At 42.2% G+C, this 18218-nt stretch overlaps 1 protein-coding gene across 1 annotated transcript; it reads right to left on the bottom strand.

Moving 5' to 3' along the window:
* Positions 1–1607: 1607 nt before the first annotated feature.
* Positions 1608–3631, bottom strand: LOC145777580 (protein phosphatase 1 regulatory subunit 3C-like). The gene is made up of 2 exons (XM_082588996.1): positions 3269–3631; positions 1608–2115 (listed from the first exon to the last, which is right to left on the bottom strand). Exons 1-2 carry the CDS (start codon positions 3539–3541, stop codon positions 1633–1635), a joined length of 756 nt encoding a protein of 251 aa, XP_082445122.1. The 5' UTR covers positions 3542–3631; the 3' UTR covers positions 1608–1632.
* Between the last annotated feature and the right edge of the window lie 14587 nt (positions 3632–18218).

Genomic DNA, 18218 nt, shown 5'->3' with positions numbered 1-18218 from the left:
GAGATGATGCTTAAACAGCACTGCGTAGCTCTGAATTACTCCGCCCACTAGTAGCCGCTGAATGGAGAGCAGTTATTGGAATACGTTGCGCAAACGCACTCCCTGATAGTCGAACCATCGATGCTTGATCTTGCGGTTACTTCGTGCACACAATCGGGCGCTTTAAGTTTTACTGTATTTGGAAAGTAACACAACTTCGTTGCGATTTGAAAACAATTCTTTTCGTATGAATCAGATTGTCTAAAATTGAATCTTTATTCTCGGACTGGGAAAGCTTCTTGCAGAGCTTAATCCTGGCAGTTTCGCATACTTGTAGAGGCCTTGAATCACGATTGTTGAAGTTTTGCTGCTTGTTAGTTATTCCATCTGTTCCAGACAATTGTTCACCAAATCAAACGTCATATAAAACCGTTTAGGTCTACTGAATCTTAGCGTATTACGTAATGGAATTTTCTAATTTAAATGAGCAGATTGCACCATCGTTTGCAAGACTTGTAAAACATTGCAGCTGCAGCATAACATTACATCATCGTTAAATCTTGAATTACGAGGTATGGTGTAAGCCAAAGCCAACAGGTGCTGGAATTGCTTCATAATGCATATGGATTATTACGTCACAGTAGCTGTTTACGTGCGTTTGGAAGATTGCAATTTATTCTCGTCATTCTTAAAATTGTTGCTTGAAAGTTGGTCGCATATTTAACTGTTTTGCTTAGTGCTTGCTAGCTGGACGAAATTTCCGTCTTTTATCTCAGTAATTTGTATAGTAGTGACAAGTTTTTAGTGGCGTACGGTGTTGCGTCGCAATTTCGACAGCCTTGGGCTATTTTTACAAAAATACAGTTCTTGAATAGACGTTTTAGAAGAGTGTTTCTTTTCGGTCATTGCATACAAGATGAGCGGATGCGGGAATCTTATGTTACAATTTTCTCACGAAGAAATTATGGTTTACCGCTGTGACCACCATCTACTAGGTGCCGCTGAATGGAGAACAGTCGTTAAAATGTGTTGCTCAAGTGCACAACTCGCTCGATCTTGAAGCTTTGTTCACGAAGTCATACGCTAACCTACCGAGCTATTGAGGGTAGGTGTTGAAAGCCAGGTCAAGGTAGCTGCGTAGCATGCTGCTGCAGGCTAGCCTATTTCATTTGCTACTTTATAACTGTGATATTTAAAAATGAGATGGTCAACAGTTCGTGACGCCCCGCCGCATTTGAAGGTAGCTGAAGAAACGAAAGTACGAAACCCTACTTTTATGCACATGGAATGAAAGCGACCAATTTCTATTCAACTTAGCTTGACCAAAGTGGGACTGTGCAGCTTCCGCCTTGAGAGTCGCGCATAGCTGTAGAGGAGTAAAACATTTTGGGGTTGCAAACAAAATTTGCCCAGATTTGTCTTTGCAAATATGTTTTCAAAAACGCAATATTAGACTACTCTCAATTTCTGAGGTAGTGCAGTCTAATAAGGCCACAGGCATCAACTAGGCCGTGTACGACAACACAGGCAATAAAAAACAAAACAAACTTTAAAAAAAAACGTTTCGAACAGCCCTAAATCTAAACCAAACTTTTCTTTCAGCTAGTTTTCACATATTGGCATCAATAGTGGTTCATTTCTGGTTTGTCAATGCTAGCTTTGTATTTTCGCGAACGCAGCAATACAATAATCGAAACTACGGTTGTTATCCCAATATTCTATGCAATTACATGTATATTTGATGCAAAATTTTACTGTGTTAGCATAAGGTGGAATCATGAAATAGAAAGAAAAGATGTCCACGTGTAGGTCTTCGCTGCGCAGAAAAGTAGCTGGAACAAGGCAAGCGCTTTTCCAGGAGTCGTAAGTAAGTTTTACTTCCACCTTTTTGGAATACGCTAAGTTTATAACTTTAATGGTGCCTGTCACCGTGTTATTTTGTAGGGCAGCCGATTCCAAGCTAACATTCTTGTCCAATAAAGTTTTCATTAAATTTCTGTAGTTTATACATGGCTGAGGAAAAAGCAAGAAGTACTTCTCGTTTGGCAGCGTATTTTCGACTGTGACGGCACTTCCTTCTGTAGCACGCCGCCGAAACGTGACACCAAATTCTTGGCTTTCATCAAATACACGAACCTATAAAGAAATAAGAACAGTAATATCATTATTGATATTTTCAAACTTTATGTTCTGTTCAAAATTTGTTTCTTTGTTAGACTGTCACCTTTGAAGACAGTAGGCCTATAGTTTTTAATACGTTTGTTGAACACGAGCGTAGTGGTAGCCTATCTAGCTAGATCAGTGATTCCCAAACTGTGGTGCGCGTACTAGTGGTAAGCTTACACGTGAATCTTTCAGGAGGTAGCCTACGCGAGAAACTTACTTAAGTTGACAAGAGTTAAAATAATATAATTTGCGCAAATTTTTAGACCATTACAAGACGTACATTATTGTGTCATAATTAATTTTATTCGGAGGGTTCAAGCGTCTATATGACGTACCATCTAAGTCAGTGGTTTTTAAACCTTTTTTTCAAGCTTGCTGAAATTACGACGTAGCCTACCCGGCGGTAAGAATTCCATTTTCTATTTATTTGTCTTCAGCATTCATTTGTCTCTTGCCGAAGTTAAGTATAATTGTGCTATGTGATTGTTATACATTTATACAATGATTGATTGTTACGGTTTCGTAATAGTGACTTCTAAAGCACATGCACAATTGCACAAGGATAATAATATCTGTAAGCGCTTTAGTACCATTTAATTGAGTTTAGATACGAAGTTTTTAATGTTGCTACTGGTGGTAGGTGGTAGTAGTAGTAGCGCAGCCTATTTATTGGTCTTCTAGTCTGAGTTCTACTTATGCGACAGCTAAACAGCTTAATTATATTTGGTCCAATATTAAAACCTTTTTGTCTTTGCGCCCTGTGCTGGTATATTTGTTGAAGTTTCTTGCATTCTATCGTATATTTTTGAGATTTTCTAGATATGGAAAATGGGTAGTGCGCAAACACTGTATAAAACTTTTAAATGAATAGAAAAAGTTTGGGAATCACTGATCTAGATTTTGGGCTCTATTTTTTGATTAGATTAACCAGGCCTAAACATCTTATCAGAAAAACACTCGTAACTAGAAATTTTTTTAAAACACTTGTAACTCTATACTAAGTTTGTCGTATTTGTCGTGAAATAGCACTTAGCAACTGTCCGCCTATACTGCATAACTTATGAACCAGTATGACTCGCAGCCTATGTTTGAAGTAGGCTACACAAAATTCATCAATCATTACCTGCGCAAGATTTTGTCCACGACAGTCTGCAAAAGACACGCTTTTCATACGAGGAGAGCTGCTCTCAGCGTTTGTGTTCGAGTCAGAAATAGACTGACGAATGTTTGAAAATGAAGGTAAATTTGAAATGACATCATCGAATTGATTCGTCGGGGAGTCATCAACATCTGGTCTTTCTGCAGACGCATTGCTGGCATTGCTCACATTGAGTTCTAAAAATTCATCTACCACAAGCTCTATCGCGGTGTACTCACCCATTTCGCTTCGTCCCATTGTTGCAAAGCATTATTTTCAAAACCGTTTTTGAAGTCCACAGCGTCGTGCTTCGTTTGTGCTAACTACAAGTTTACTTTTTGTTTTGCAATTTGCAACTGTAGTAATTCTGCAAATAACTTTTTGAAAGCACCATTTCAAGATAAATGACGTCACAATCATCTATTTATTACAAAAAATTTCAATTAGGTTATGTTTTCTATTCAATGCATTTATTGAGGTCCATTAAGGATAGCGGATCTCCTGACTACGCAGCAGCAGGCGGCAGGCCAGCGATTCTCCATCAAGTATCAGTTTAGTATTTTTTTATTAAAAATGCATGGAGAATTAGCAGAGCCCAATTTATCGCATATGCATTTCGCTCTACTACTGTAGTGTAGAGCATCATTAGTGCCTTATTCAAATAGAATCTTCTGTTCAAGGTCAGATCGAAGTCGAACCGTAGAATACAGTTTTGTTTGTTCGGCAAGCCATAGCGTAAACGCATGGGGCTAAGATTACGTCTTTGCCACAATTGTTCTTCTCTTGCATAGAATTCACGACGAACAAAACTTACAAATATTTGTACAAATTTGTTTTTCATTCTTATATGTAGCGGCTGGGGAACTATCTGACTCGTTGTGAGAACTCAGACTCCAGCAACGGCCCCATTCACAACGGCGTTAAGCTTGTCGATCGATACAGTATCAGCTTTACCATTAGGCCTAATGCACAAAGAAGGATTGTTTCTACGGTTGCGATCAACAAAATGCGGAAGCCGACGACTAAATCCAGACGAAGCAGGTGACACCACACGGTCTAAAATTACCTGACAGCCAGTGTTGTACGTTGACGCCGTCAATTTGACGGCGTTATTTGACGACGTCAACTTTTTGTTGACGCTGAGGCTAGCGCCGTCAATTTATTTTTTAGTTGACGGAAGTGATAGCGCCGTCAAGTATTTTACCGATTTCAAGCGTCAAGCGCTATGCGTCATTTTTTGCTTTCATGGAAAATCTCGTTTCACAATGAGAGTTTCACAATGTATTCTGGCTAGCGCGACTCATCCGAATTACCCGCTTTCGCGTTGGTTGGAATGGCTACCTGGAATACAAGCGGAAGAAGTTCGCCAAATGGTGATCGCTCATATCGTGAACAGCACAGAGAACGAGGGATCAGAGAGAGAAAGCGAAAAATCAATGAATGTCGGAGGTTGAAGATACTTTATTTTAAGAGCTCTATGCCCCTGAAAAGAGCGATGTTGGTGCAGTGGATCTCGTTAAAAGATATATATATAATAGGCTATATACTACGGCACATCACAGTACGCTTGGAACAGTGATACCTTTCCGAGTAAACGTTTTCAAGGCTTGTTTGCTGTGGAACGCATGTTTTCACTTGGAAAGGACATTATGCGTCCCAAACGCAGCAGATTGTCAGACAAACATTTTGACATGCTTGCGTTTCTACAAGGAAATAACTAATAGGCTAAGCAGCCAATAACAATACAGTCTCAAAACATAATACATGCTCTTTAGCCTATTTATAGCTATTGTTAGCCTAAACTTGGTTGAAATACTTCTGTTTTGTGAGACCCTGGCTAAAATAGCTCTAGAAATTAGCGCTGACGCCGTCAATTTATTTCATTGACGCGTAGTCGGCTGCATAGCCGAGTGGTGAGAACACTGGAACGGCAATCGAAAGGGCGCCGGTTCGACACCGCTCAAGAGCATGCGGCTGTGTCTGTGGCAGGACACTTAAAGGCATGCCTGAAGGTGGACACGAAGATTGGCTTCCTTGCCTTCCCGTCCACTTAATCTAAATCTTTAACCACCGGGTGTAAGCCTGGATACGACAAACAATTGACGCGTACAACACTGCTGACAGCCTATCACTAGAAGCACTGGACTTAAAAACAATGCCGAATTTGTAACAGAGCTTTCCTCCAGGAGACCCACTGCACATCTGTGGATAAGTTAGTATTACCCAACTTCACACTCGCAGGCGCAACCATCAGCAGGAAACATGGCCTCGCCACGTTTGTCCATGAGCAACTGAGCTGGACGCCAATAGACCAGTCCAGTGCCCAATCGGAAATAAAGTGGCTATGCATAGACATATCAGGCTATCACATCATCAATGTCTATAAGCCACCACCCTCACGCTTAACACCAACAGCCATCCCAGTGTTCCCCCAACCCAGCCTATATGCTGGCGATTTTAATTGCCACCACGTTGACTGGGGCTACAACAACACCACCAACACCGACGGAGAAAGCCTGGCCTCATGGTCAGCCAATAATAACCTCACCCTACTGCACGTTCCCAAAGGTGCAGCGAGCTTCTTCTCCCGACGCTGGAACACTGGTACAAACCCCGATATGGCTTTCGCAAGTGATGACTCCGATAATTGCCAACCGGACAGACGTTTGCTAGAGAAGTTCCCCAGGTCCCAACATCGACAATCGATTATCACGGCTCCAACGCTCATAATGCCTATCCCGAGCAAGCCTTTTAAGCGATGGAACTTCAGAATGGCTAACTGGGATTACTATAGCCTCCTCACCAATGAAGCCACACAGTATCTCCCATCCCCTCACACCAACAACGTGGAAGAAGCCTACCAGGACTTTTGTGATGCAATGACATCAGCGGAAAAACAATCCATCCCCGCGGCCGACGAAAGACCTACATACTGTGCTGGAATAAGGAGTGCGAAAGCCTCTACTCCGACTTCTTCCACGCCCCTCAGGGCAATGACACCAACAGCTCAGCCACAGCTCTGCTGGCAAGGCTGGACTCAAAGAGGAAGGAGCGCTGGACAGAAGCCGTTGAATCAATTGACTTCACGCACTCCAGCCGCATAGCATGGAGTACACTGAACAACCTAACTGGCAGATCACGTGCCTCTCGTCAACAATGTCCCGTTTCAGCAAATTCCATCGCCTCACAACTTGTGGAGAACGGGAAATACAAATCGAGCGACCGTGAATCAGATAGATCCGTCTTGCAAGAAATGACGGACCTCTGGAGGGTAACAACCCCAGATGGGGACAACATCTCGGGTGAGTTCACCCCGGAAGAATTTCCCGCCGCCCTCTAGCACATAAAGCCAGATAAAGCCCCGGGCCCTGACCACCTATGCCCGGAGTTGATACTCCATGCTGCTGCCTCCTTAAAGTTCTGGTTAAAAGACTTCCTTTCCTGCTGTTTGCGCCACCTGAGAATTCCCAGAATCCGAAGAAGAGCCATTGTGGTTGCAGTTCCCAAGCCGAAGAAGCCCCCAGGGGACCCGAAGAGCTACCGTCCAATCTCTCTGCTCTGCATCCCCTTCAAGATCCTCGAGAGACTCATCTACGCCCGTGTCGAACCAATAATAGATCCGCAGCTTCCCCGTGAACAAGCTGGTTTCCGACACGGACGATCAACCGTAGATCAGGGCACACTTATGACCCAAGACATTGAGGACAGCTTCTCGGCTAAGAAGAAGGCTGGCGCCGTGTTTGTTGATCTCACGGCTGCCTATGATACCGTATGGCATACCGGCCTTACCTACAAGTTACTCCGTCTGCTCCCTGACAGACACATGGTCCATATGATGATGGAACTTGTGCAAAACCGCAGTTTTACCCTCACAACCGGTAGCGGTCGTCGAAGCAGACTACGCCGACTTAAAAACGGCGTCCCACAGGGCTCAGTCTTGGCTCCTCTCCTGTTCAACATATACACTTACGACTTGCCCCCCACCATCTCCAGGAAATACGCTTACGCAGACTACCTGGCACTCCTGCACTCAGCAGGAAACTGGCAGTCAGTGGAGATGAACCTCAGCCAAGACATGCAAACACTATCAGCATACCTCCAGAAATGGAAGCTACAGTTCAGCAAGTCAAAGACAGTGTCGGCGGCCTTTTACCTTAACAACCGGGAGGCACAGCGTGAGATAAACATCAACATTGATGGGGAACGCCTGCCCTACTGTGCCGAACCTACATAGCCTACCTCGGCATAACCCTGGACAGGTCACTCACGTATCGCCGGCACTTGAAGTCACTGCGCAAAAAACTATTTACACGCGTCGCACTTTTGAGGCGATTGGCGGGTTCCGGCTGGGGAGCTGGTGCCGAATCTTTTCGTACAGCTACCCTAGCCCTTGTTCATTCCACCGCTGAGTAGCTTACTGCGCGCCGGTCTGGTGTCGTAGTTCTCACACCCACCAGATTGATACCGCCATCAACAACGCACTGCGTACTGTGACTGGATGCCTGCGTCCCACTCCAACGAACTGCCTACCTATCCTAGCAGGCATCCAACCCGCTGAGCTACGCCGTAAAGGAGCCATGATTTCTCTCGCTCGCCGCGCTTTGGACCCCGACCATCTCCTCCATGCAACATTCAAGCGACCACCACCTATAAAGCAGCGGCTGAAATCAAGACGCCCCTTTGTGCCTGCCGCACAACAACTACTTAAGAACGCAGAAGAACTTGGTTTAAGTGCGGCACACTGGACGAACCACATGTGGAACACGGAGTGGCAAAATCACACCTCCACTCTCCGTGACTTCATACCCGACGCCGATCCCCGTCCACCAGGGATGTCCCTCGCAAGGGTTGCTTGGGTTAGGCTTAAAGTGCCTCTGACAGGAAAATAAATTTGCTAAATTTACCTAAGATACCAAAGAGATGACACTAACAAACTTCCCCGACCACAAATCGTAAAAAATATCAACAGGCTACTAAGTTACACGCTTGCAAACTTTCGTTCACTTTCGGCAAATCTGGCACTCATTCAATTGCGAAAATAAAAACGGCAACCTCGCTGTGACGTCACCATGGGTGGAAAGGATACACTCTTTCTCTGTGGTGAGTTGGTAAGGTATGGTACGACTGCTTCAAAACGTCAATGTGTGGGGCTCTATTGGTCTAAAGCATGTGCAAAATGAGAATTACCGAAATGAAAAAGTCAACTTATTATTACTATCAGGTTTAGATCAAATAGATTGAGTTTATTTTTATCGAACAGCATCTCAATTCAATTGAAATTGCAGTTTTTCTAAACTCTTGTAGGGCTACAATTTGGATAATTTTTTATTTGTCCTAATCTGGCTATAGGCATTTGCAGTGTAACAGCAGTATCTCACAGACAATACCCTTAATTTATGGTTGAGGTAATGCCTGGAAATTGCTGTTTATGTGACAGAGTCAGTGACAAAGACGTGTGCTATCTTTTCATGCTTTCCAACAAAACAAGGTGCTGAGAAGAAAATAGTCAAAGTTTTCTTCAAGTGTTCGAAAGTGGGATGGACCATACAAAACTAGTCGTATATGTTCTCTTCACTTCAATGGAGATGATTTTGTTAACACCACCAACCCGATTTGGATCTTCTCAGCAATGACTGGCGTGCTGGGAACTGTAGGTGGTGCGTTTGCCACAAGTGCGAGTCTATGTCCCAGCCCAATGAATGTGTATGTTGCCATGAAGTGCCACAGACGAAAGAACTTTTGAAGAAAGACGCATCTAGCTGTGTTACCAATTTGACCAATTTGGAGGCACACTTACATCCTGCAGTTCTGAGGACTTTTTTTATGAGGATCAGGAAAAACTGGAGAAAAAGCAATAAACCGAAAGGAGAAAACGGAGACCTATCAAAAGAGTAAGGATGCTACATTAGGCTAAAAATACCCTCAACGCTAAAGAATGCACACTAAACGAAGTAATTTTATTTCCTTGCAGGCAGTATCGGCAGGGCCCGATTAACCATGAGGCACAGGCCTCAGGCCCCCTGGTTTTGGGGGCCCCCAATTTTTTTTACATTAATACCGTAGGCGTCAATACTTTTATAGGTTTCAAGCAGTGCCGTGTCAAGGGGGGCCCGGATCCCAGGCCCACCATCTCAAGGGGCCCACAAATAATAGATTTTTGCATTTCAGAAAAGTGTTTTTTGAGTTGCTAAAGTTCACTGCATGTACTTGTCCATTAAGAAGATGATTTAGGCCCTTATTATACTAAAACATCTCAAATTTGGGGCCTATTTTACAAGTTTGGGCCCTAACTACACTGAAACATCTCTAAAAACACCATTGCTATCTAAAAACAAAGTTAAAATGCGATAAAGTTAGTAACATATTCTGCAGAAATGTATTGGATGCAATTGAATATATGAATTCCAAAAGGGCCCAATTGCCACAAAGTGTTTTTGGCACAACTGTTTTAATTATTTTGGTCATTTACTTTTGTGGTGAAACTTCGATAATGATTACATGCTTAAACATACTGGTAAGAAGCATCATACCTAAAAAGTTCACTCAGTGAGGATTCTGTGGAGAAACTATAGAGAAGTTGAAGTGCAATTGCTGTAGTTGGGCCCATTTCAAAATCAATGGAAAAATTTATAGAGTATTTTTTATGTGTTTACCAATATGTTTGAAAAATCTGGCTGTTTTTTTTTTTAAGTATCATTTAGAAGACATTGGAAAGCACAAATAGTGAAATAAAAAAAAAAAAACAACTGGAGGGCCCTTTTGAATTCCCATATTCAGATTCTTTTCATCAATAAAAGTGCTTTGTTTTAAAAAATTGTAACCTGTAAGCAAAATAGCATTTCAGATAGTTTAATTATCATTTCAATTTTAACATTTACAATACCATAATTATAAATATCCTTGACTAGTGATGTTGCGAGCAGGAAAAACCTGTCCTGTACTTTTAGCAGAAACGTTCTTCTGTATTTACTTTTTCTGAATATATGCACATGAAATTGCTCAATTATTTTCAAATACCTTATAAGTTATAAGCCTGGCATATCACATGTTGTACCCGTACGGTACAAAACAAAAATCATTTTTAACACAAGGGACCTGTTTATTCTTGCCACTAACTTAGGCTACCATACCCTAAAAACTTTAATTAACTTGAATACCTACATAAAATTATGAAAGCTTTGCCTTGGAATGAAATAATGTTGAATAAAAATAATTGAACACCTGATCCTCAAAACGCTTTACACTGCTTTTGTTTACAAGTTACCATACAATCACAATGTTTTCACCTTGGTTGACAGACCAAGTAATGTTGCCAGATAAAACATAAAAATAGTGAAAAACAATAATGTTATCAGATGACCAAATCTGAATGGAAATTAATAATTTCTACAGCTTTGGTTTTATCCCCAGATTTTATCTGCGCGGTACCGGGCGGCAAAGCAGGGCAAAGTTAAAACAGTCAAAATTTTGTGTGGTACGATGGTATGACCGCGTTGTGACCGATAATGTTCCATTGCCAGTATTGGAGCTGGTATATAAGTCCCCCCCCACCCCCCTTGGCAACTCATGACAAAGACAGGACTCAACCAAACATATAGGGTGAAACTACTTTACCTTTGCTTTACTGTTCACACACTTCCATCCACATGTTTTGGTCAATTCCTCTTTATCATGAGTTGCCAAAGGTGGGGGGACTTGTGTACTAGCTCCCCAGTATTTTTTTTTATTAGAAATTGTTAACACTTTTGGCTTTCATTCCTAGCAAAGATGTAGCTAAGAAATGATAGACCTGTGTTTGCGGTTACTTACACTTGTGTTGTTTTCTAAACTGGTGAGAAAGTCTATTGAAATGGACCACATTTCCATGTCGATGCAATGAAAATATACACAATATTATAGGTCTGCTTGACGATAGAAGGCCCAGAATTATTCTGGCCCCGGGGCCCACAAAAGGTTTAACACAGCACTGGTTTCAAGGAACCATTAATAAACTCTGCTAGTTCAAATTCAAATGTAGCCTATATTTTGCTAGTGTTTCCTGTATGAAATTAAAATGAGCTCAATTGCCAATCTGTTAGAGAGATTTTTCATCCAATAATTTTTGTAATAAGTATAAAAGTGTTCATACTGTTAGAAAGTTGTAGGTAAATTGGCTAAATTAATATTTATGAAGTTATAGTTTTGCTTGAACTATTTTTTAGCCCATATTTCATCATTCGCAGAGACTACATGGCATTGCTTTGAAAGCGATTGCCAACAGGGGCCCCTAAACTTAGCTGTGCCTCGGGCCCCCATGAGCCTTAATCAGGCCCTGAGTATCGGTAATTAGTCGCTTACTGGCATGTATTGGAGTGGATACTACAAGGTGGTGCTCTCGGAAGCAACAATCGGATTGTGATGCCGTCATGCATTGTTTGGCGAATCCGAAACACTTTTCAAGTCCAGATGGCCGTTACACCGGATTTCAATGGCCAACTGAAGGCACATTATGAGAGAGAACTTTTATTTATTTATGAATAGTGATGAATGATGATGAATTAAATATGAATGATGATTCGTACGATTTCTTTATTTTTCACTTCAAGTATATTTTAGGTTTTGTAGGAACATATCCATTACAGTTTTATTAAACTGCAAAAAACAATAAATCTTCGAAAAAAGCAACCGCTTGTACCAACTCCGACCAAACTGTGATCCACCAATTACATCTTGGTCACAGCGGTAAACCATAATCTCTTCGTGGGAAAATTGTAACGTAAGATTCCCAAATCCGTTCGTCTGCATGCAATGACCCAAAAATAAACACACTTTCGAAACGTCTATTCAAACAGTGTATTCCAGTAAAATTAGCCCGAGGCTATCGAAAATAGGTGTAACGCCTACACCTCTAAAAAAAACTGTCACTACAATACAGATTAATTGGATAAAAGACGGAACCTTTGTCCAGCTAGCAAGCACTAAGCCAACAGTTAAATGTGCGGCCAACTTTCAAACAATCATTTTACGAATGACCAGAATAGATATCAATATCTCAAATTCACGTAGAAAGTAACTGTGACGCAATAAATGAAAGACAATTATGAAGTCATTCCAACAGGTGTTTAAGCTGATGTAATATTTCCTGTTTAAACAGGCCCAAACAAGTCCTAACAAGTTTGACACAAGTCTATGAACGATGGTGCAATTTTGGCACATTTTCTAGCAACTTCCATGACGTAATATTCAGTAGACTTGAACGGTTTTATATGACGTTTGATTTGTACAGAGATTGGCCGTAACATAGCGGCCCCTAGTTATGACAGTCTAACATGGCATAACTAAAAAAGAATTGAAGGACAATCGTGAGCCAATGAATAAAAACACATGATACACAAATTGTTTGAATCACTCACGTTTAAGTTAATACGTAAATACAAAAGGCATGCAAAGAATGAACAGCAATAAGAATAAACACGACGATACATGAAATTGGTACCATAGGTACACGCTAAAATGACGCTATATACAATGGTTGCGCTAATAACCGACTGTTCCGGGCTCAGACAAGTATCGGCCACCGCAGACAAAACCAGGCTCAAACCCTAACACTTAGGTGTTCTTTACGGGGGCGAGGCACGAAATATCCCTCAACACGTAGTCTACTTTTACTTTCCCCGTACTCTCATCATAGTTGCAGACGGCAACTTTGGCTCTACGAACCACAGGCTTCCCTTTCCTAATTTGTGGAACTACCTCATGCACCCTCCCAAGTTGATACTTCCCACGTTTACCAATGTCTTGGAGAGAACCTACCACTACAAGTTGACCAGGCTCCAAATTCTCGGCCATTTTTAGCCATTTTTTCCGGCCCTGAAGACCTGGCAAGTAAAAATCGATCCATTTATTCCAAAACTGCTGAGAAAGTGACAAATTGAACCGATAATCCCTTCTTAATTGGTCACGATCATGTGGTTGCCCAACAGCACAGTATGGGTCTAAGTATGGGGTCAAAAGTGAGGCAGGGGTGATGACAGTAAAATCCCTAGGGTCGTCACTCAAAGGTACCAAAGGGCGTTCGTTCACGATCCGAACGGCACTGCCTGTGTACGTAAGCAGTTCAATAAAATTGGGCTTACGAATTGAAGAGTCCAAAATGTGAAAAAAGTATTTGGTCACATCAGCCATGAAACCAAATCTTTCAAGCCGAAATCTAGCCAAGACATCTGCCAGAGAGTTTAACAAGTCAGACAATTCAGGACAAGAAGACATTACATCATTTACACAAGTTCCTCGGAATTCAGATTGTTTTAAAGCCTTCTTCTTTAAATCAGCAGCTCTATCTGACGCCAACACAAAATTGTTAGGTAAATCAATAACTTCCTTCAACGGAACAGGTATCTCAAATCGACCATCTTTCAACTCAATATTCGGTTCGACAAGTTCTCTAGCCAAAATGTCATTGCGAGACAATTCACAGGTTTCATTTTGCAAAGTCAAATCCTGAATGACTTTATTCAGGTCTGCTATTTCCATATCACGAGACTCAATTTTACGCTGAAAGCCAGAGATGACATCCGACTCTGAAGACGTCTGCACTCTGCACACTTTAGCAACGCTTTCAACTAAGGGTGACTTACCACCACAAGCCAACCAACCGAGAGGAGTGAGCAAAGCATGCGGTTCACTACGATTGTCACCAACACGCTCTTCTTTTGCACACATCAAATAAGCGTTGTCGTTGCCAATCAGTACATCTACAGTACTACAATCATTCAAATGAAACATATTCACGTCATGAAAATGACGGAAACCACTTAAATCTTGTTTATGGGGTAAAGTTTTAACATCGTCAGCCCAAGCTGGGTTAACCACCGAGGTTATATCACAAAACAGTTCATCAGTCTCTAACGACTGGATGTTGAGTTTAACAAGGTCAGCACAAGTAGGTTTCTGACCAGCCAGAGTATCTATTTTAAACGACGCTTTATCATACGGTTTAAGACCAAGTTCGCACACCAAGTCACTCGAAACAAAGGTCAACTGCGAACCAGGATCATGCTGACAATACACCAACTTCGATTTGCCAGTCATTGGATTCAAAACACGAGCAGCAGTAACGCGGTTAAAGGCTGCTTTAACATTTCCAATCTTAACATTACGCACAGGAACTCTGGCACCAGCATCATCTTTACCGACCGAATCCAGAGAATCACGTGACGTCACATAAAAATCATGCAGAAGAAAATAGTGTTTCCTATCGTTGTTAGGTCCACACTGACGACAGTTATTTGCATGATTACAGTCTCTAACCATATGCTGGCGCAAACAATTCAAGCATTTGCCAGCTTTCACAATGACATCTCTCCGATCTTTAGGTGTCAAGCGCAAAAATTCTTTACAATTAGACAAAAAATGATATTCAACTTGACCACGTGACGAACAACAAAAACACGCCGGTATGTCACTATGTCTGGCCACACCGCCGCGCGGTGCGCCAACAGCAGTCGAGTACTGCGAACTCCCTGAAATCACATTATCATGGGGTTTTACCGACGTCTGCCTAACCGGACATGAAGGCAATTTTCCTTTGCCAAACTTTTTAAAATGCTGCGACTCACCAGAATCGCCCATTAGCATAATGCTAAAATCAGTCGACTTGCGTGTTTCCTCCCGTACTACAAAATCAAACAAACTCTGAAAGGTAGGTTCCTCAGTGCTACCATACTGATCACCTAAAAAGTCAAGATAACGCTGCTTAGCGTCAAACGGGAGTCGCTTAGCCAAATCCAAAACAAAACGTCCTTCTAATTTATCACGCTGACCATAAGCTTTCGCATAAAGCAAACACTGCGACAATTCATCTTTAAACTCTTTCAAATCACTGGAAGAGATAGAAGTCAATTTGCTACCATAGCGATACTTTCTAATTTCTGGTTCTGCGAAAAGACCTCCACGAACCCCAAAACGTTGGGACAAGCGAGCTAACGACATTTCTATCCTGTCTTCCTCTGACAAGCCAGGAGTGTCAGAAACCAAATTAGCAATCGTTTGTGCAGCTGTTCTAACACAAGCTGCTTGCAACAAAGTCAAACGAGTTCCCTTAAAGGGCGAAGCTGCCATCAAGGCCATAACACGATTTTTAAAGAAGACAAATGGCATATTATTACCATCGTAACCAATCAAGGCCGCCTTATCGAAGAACGTCCTACTATTTTGGTATTCAAAAAAGCAATCCTGCTGTTGAGAACTCGATTTAGCGGGAGAAGACAAGCTATATCCCTTAAGGGGCTGAGTGGGCTCAGTCACATGCACAGCCCGATCACGATCCTCACACACGTTAAAATCAGGAGACGCGATACGCCTCTCACAACCACCCAAATTACGTGTAACTGGGCGATCAAAAACTAGCGGCGCTGAAAACTGTGAAGGGGGCTAAGCATTACTGCTAATGGCGGCCCCGTGACCTGTACGCTCTGGGGGAGGAGTTCGGTTGTAATTTGCAGACCTTGGCTCTACAGCCTTCGGAAGACCCTTAGCCGCGGCCCCGAGACCTCCTGAAACAGCTGGAAAACATGTGGATTGTACAGGTCCACTTACGGATTGAACAGGCGTGTGGAAAAGGTTAGGTAAATTAAACTGCGATTGATGTTCACTTCTGGAATGCCTAGAAGAGCCCTTCCTAGAGCTACGCCGGGAGCCCAACTCAGAACGATATTCAGCTAAAACTACCTCTTTACGTTGTTCGGCCCTCAACTGAGCGTCTTTGAGTGCGAACTCAGCAGCTCTAGCTTCGGCTCTCGCGGCGGCCTCAGCAGCTCTCGCTTCGGCCTCAGCAGCTCTCGCGTCGGCCTCAGCTCTTGCGGCAGCCTCAGCTCGTATGGCCTCAGCTCGTATGGCCTCAGCTCGTATGGCCTCAGCTCTTGCGGCAGCCTCTGCTCGTGCGGCAGCCTCAGCTCGTATGGCTTCAGCTCTTGCGATGGCCTCAGCAGCTCTTGCTTCGGCCTCAGCTTGGATCTGGAGCTCCTCTCGTCTTAACTGTAGGTTAATTTGTGCAACTATCCGTGACGAGCTCTCAGACATCCTAGTGCTTACATTTGAGGCGCTATCCTCAGGATGTATGTCAGCATCCAACCTATCTGACAACTCACTTTCTTTTTGTTCGAAGTTATTTTTTAACGAGTTAAATTCGGGATCTACCCTATCACGAAGTTCTGCCAAGATTGCAGAGTTAACAATTTTACTCAAAAAAGCATGGAAATGCCGTAATTCCTCTTCTAAAGTAGATAACTTAGATCTAAAAATTAACAGTTCCTGCTTATCACTCAAAGAACCTAGGGCTACAGAAAGTTTCCCAATTTGAGTCAAAATATCCCGTCTAAGATGCCGGGCCTCTCGAACTGACTTAGCCTCATCGTTAATGGGTCCCTCCCCAGAATGGCCTGCCCGACCGCAAAGAACATCATCAGGCTTAAACTCAGTCGAGTCGACGGCGGTCGAGTCCCTGTCGCCACCGAGTGTAGACATATTAAATGTTAGGGCTAAATTTAACAATTAAAAAATTAAGTTACACAAACACACAAATTACAGTAGTTATAAAAAACTTAACTGCAAAGACCGTAAAAAATACAAAAAAGAATTTAAATGCACGATACCGTAGCTGTACGAGTATGTGAAGTCCAAACGTCCACAAAACTTGCTTGGATTCTTCCACTTGAATCTTCAAGCACAGATGGATTGCCTTTAATCTTCTTTCTTGCCAATGAATGTCAAAGTTATTTTTTCTTCTGTACCAAACTGAGAAGAAATGTCTTTACTTTTTAGCTTAAAGTTCTTCAGTTGCCTACCGAGAAGAAATGTCTTTAATTTTCTTTGCTTCTTTAGACTACCAACCAACAAGATCTTCTTTTATTATTTCTTTGCTTTTGTAGCCTACCAACCAACAACTTCGTCTTTTATTTTTTTTGCTTCTAGTGCTTCTTGGCCCACCAGCTAACAAAAATCGTCTTTTATTTTTTATGGTCACAGCGGTAAACCATAATCTCTTCGTGGGAAAATTGTAACGTAAGATTCCCAAATCCGTTCGTCTGCATGCAATGACCCAAAAATAAACACACTTTCGAAACGTCTATTCAAACAGTGTATTCCAGTAAAATTAGCCCGAGGCTATCGAAAATAGGTGTAACGCCTACACCTCTAAAAAAACTGTCACTACAATACAGATTAATTGGATAAAAGACGGAACCTTTGTCCAGCTAGCAAGCACTAAGCCAACAGTTAAATGTGCGGCCAACTTTCAAACAATCATTTTACGAATGACCAGAATAGATATCAATATCTCAAATTCACGTAGAAAGTAACTGTGACGCAATAAATGAAAGACAATTATGAAGTCATTCCAACAGGTGTTTAAGCTGATGTAATATTTCCTGTTTAAACAGGCCCAAACAAGTCCTAACAAGTTTGACACAAGTCTATGAACGATGGTGCAATTTTGGCACATTTTCTAGCAACTTCCATGACGTAATATTCAGTAGACTTGAACGGTTTTATATGACGTTTGATTTGTACAGAGATTGGCCGTAACACATCTAGAAAGCATTTGTTTTATCTGACGCTAACGACGCCCACCCACGATGACGTAACACCATCAAAGTCGTCCCAGAGCAGTGAAATATGGAGTTTCGCCTGTGGTGGCGATGCGGAACTGTCGTTTTGTATAAATTTTGCCCTAACTAGTCGAGCTTCGAGGTTAAGATTAAAAAGTTCACTAAGCATAATTCTGCGCTAGAAAATGCTTTGAAAAGTTATTATACTTGGGTCCAACCTGTCAGGGGCACTTTAACCGCCTGCGAACTGGCGTCGGCCGCTTTCGTTCGGACATGCACAAGTGGGGCCTGGCTCCTTAATCAGAATGCGAGTGTGGTGCCACGAAACAGACCGCAGACCATGTCATCCA

Source organism: Aplidium turbinatum, chromosome 9 (genome assembly GCF_918807975.1).
Source record: "Aplidium turbinatum chromosome 9, kaAplTurb1.1, whole genome shotgun sequence".
In the NCBI taxonomy this organism is placed as follows: Eukaryota; Metazoa; Chordata; class Ascidiacea; order Aplousobranchia; family Polyclinidae; genus Aplidium; species Aplidium turbinatum.
Note: the sequence above shows the minus strand (reverse complement) of the source record. Positions and strands in the feature narration are given on the sequence as shown.

Bases quoted from the DNA above. Each gene is read 5' to 3' on its own strand.
- LOC145777580 (XM_082588996.1), bottom strand. From the start codon at position 3,541: ATGGGACGAAGCGAAATGGGTGAGTACACCGCGATAGAGCTTGTGGTA. The intron at 2,116-3,268 runs GTAATGATTGAT...ATTTCTTTATAG, and splicing joins GTGGACAAAATCTTGCGCAG to GTTCGTGTATTTGATGAAAG.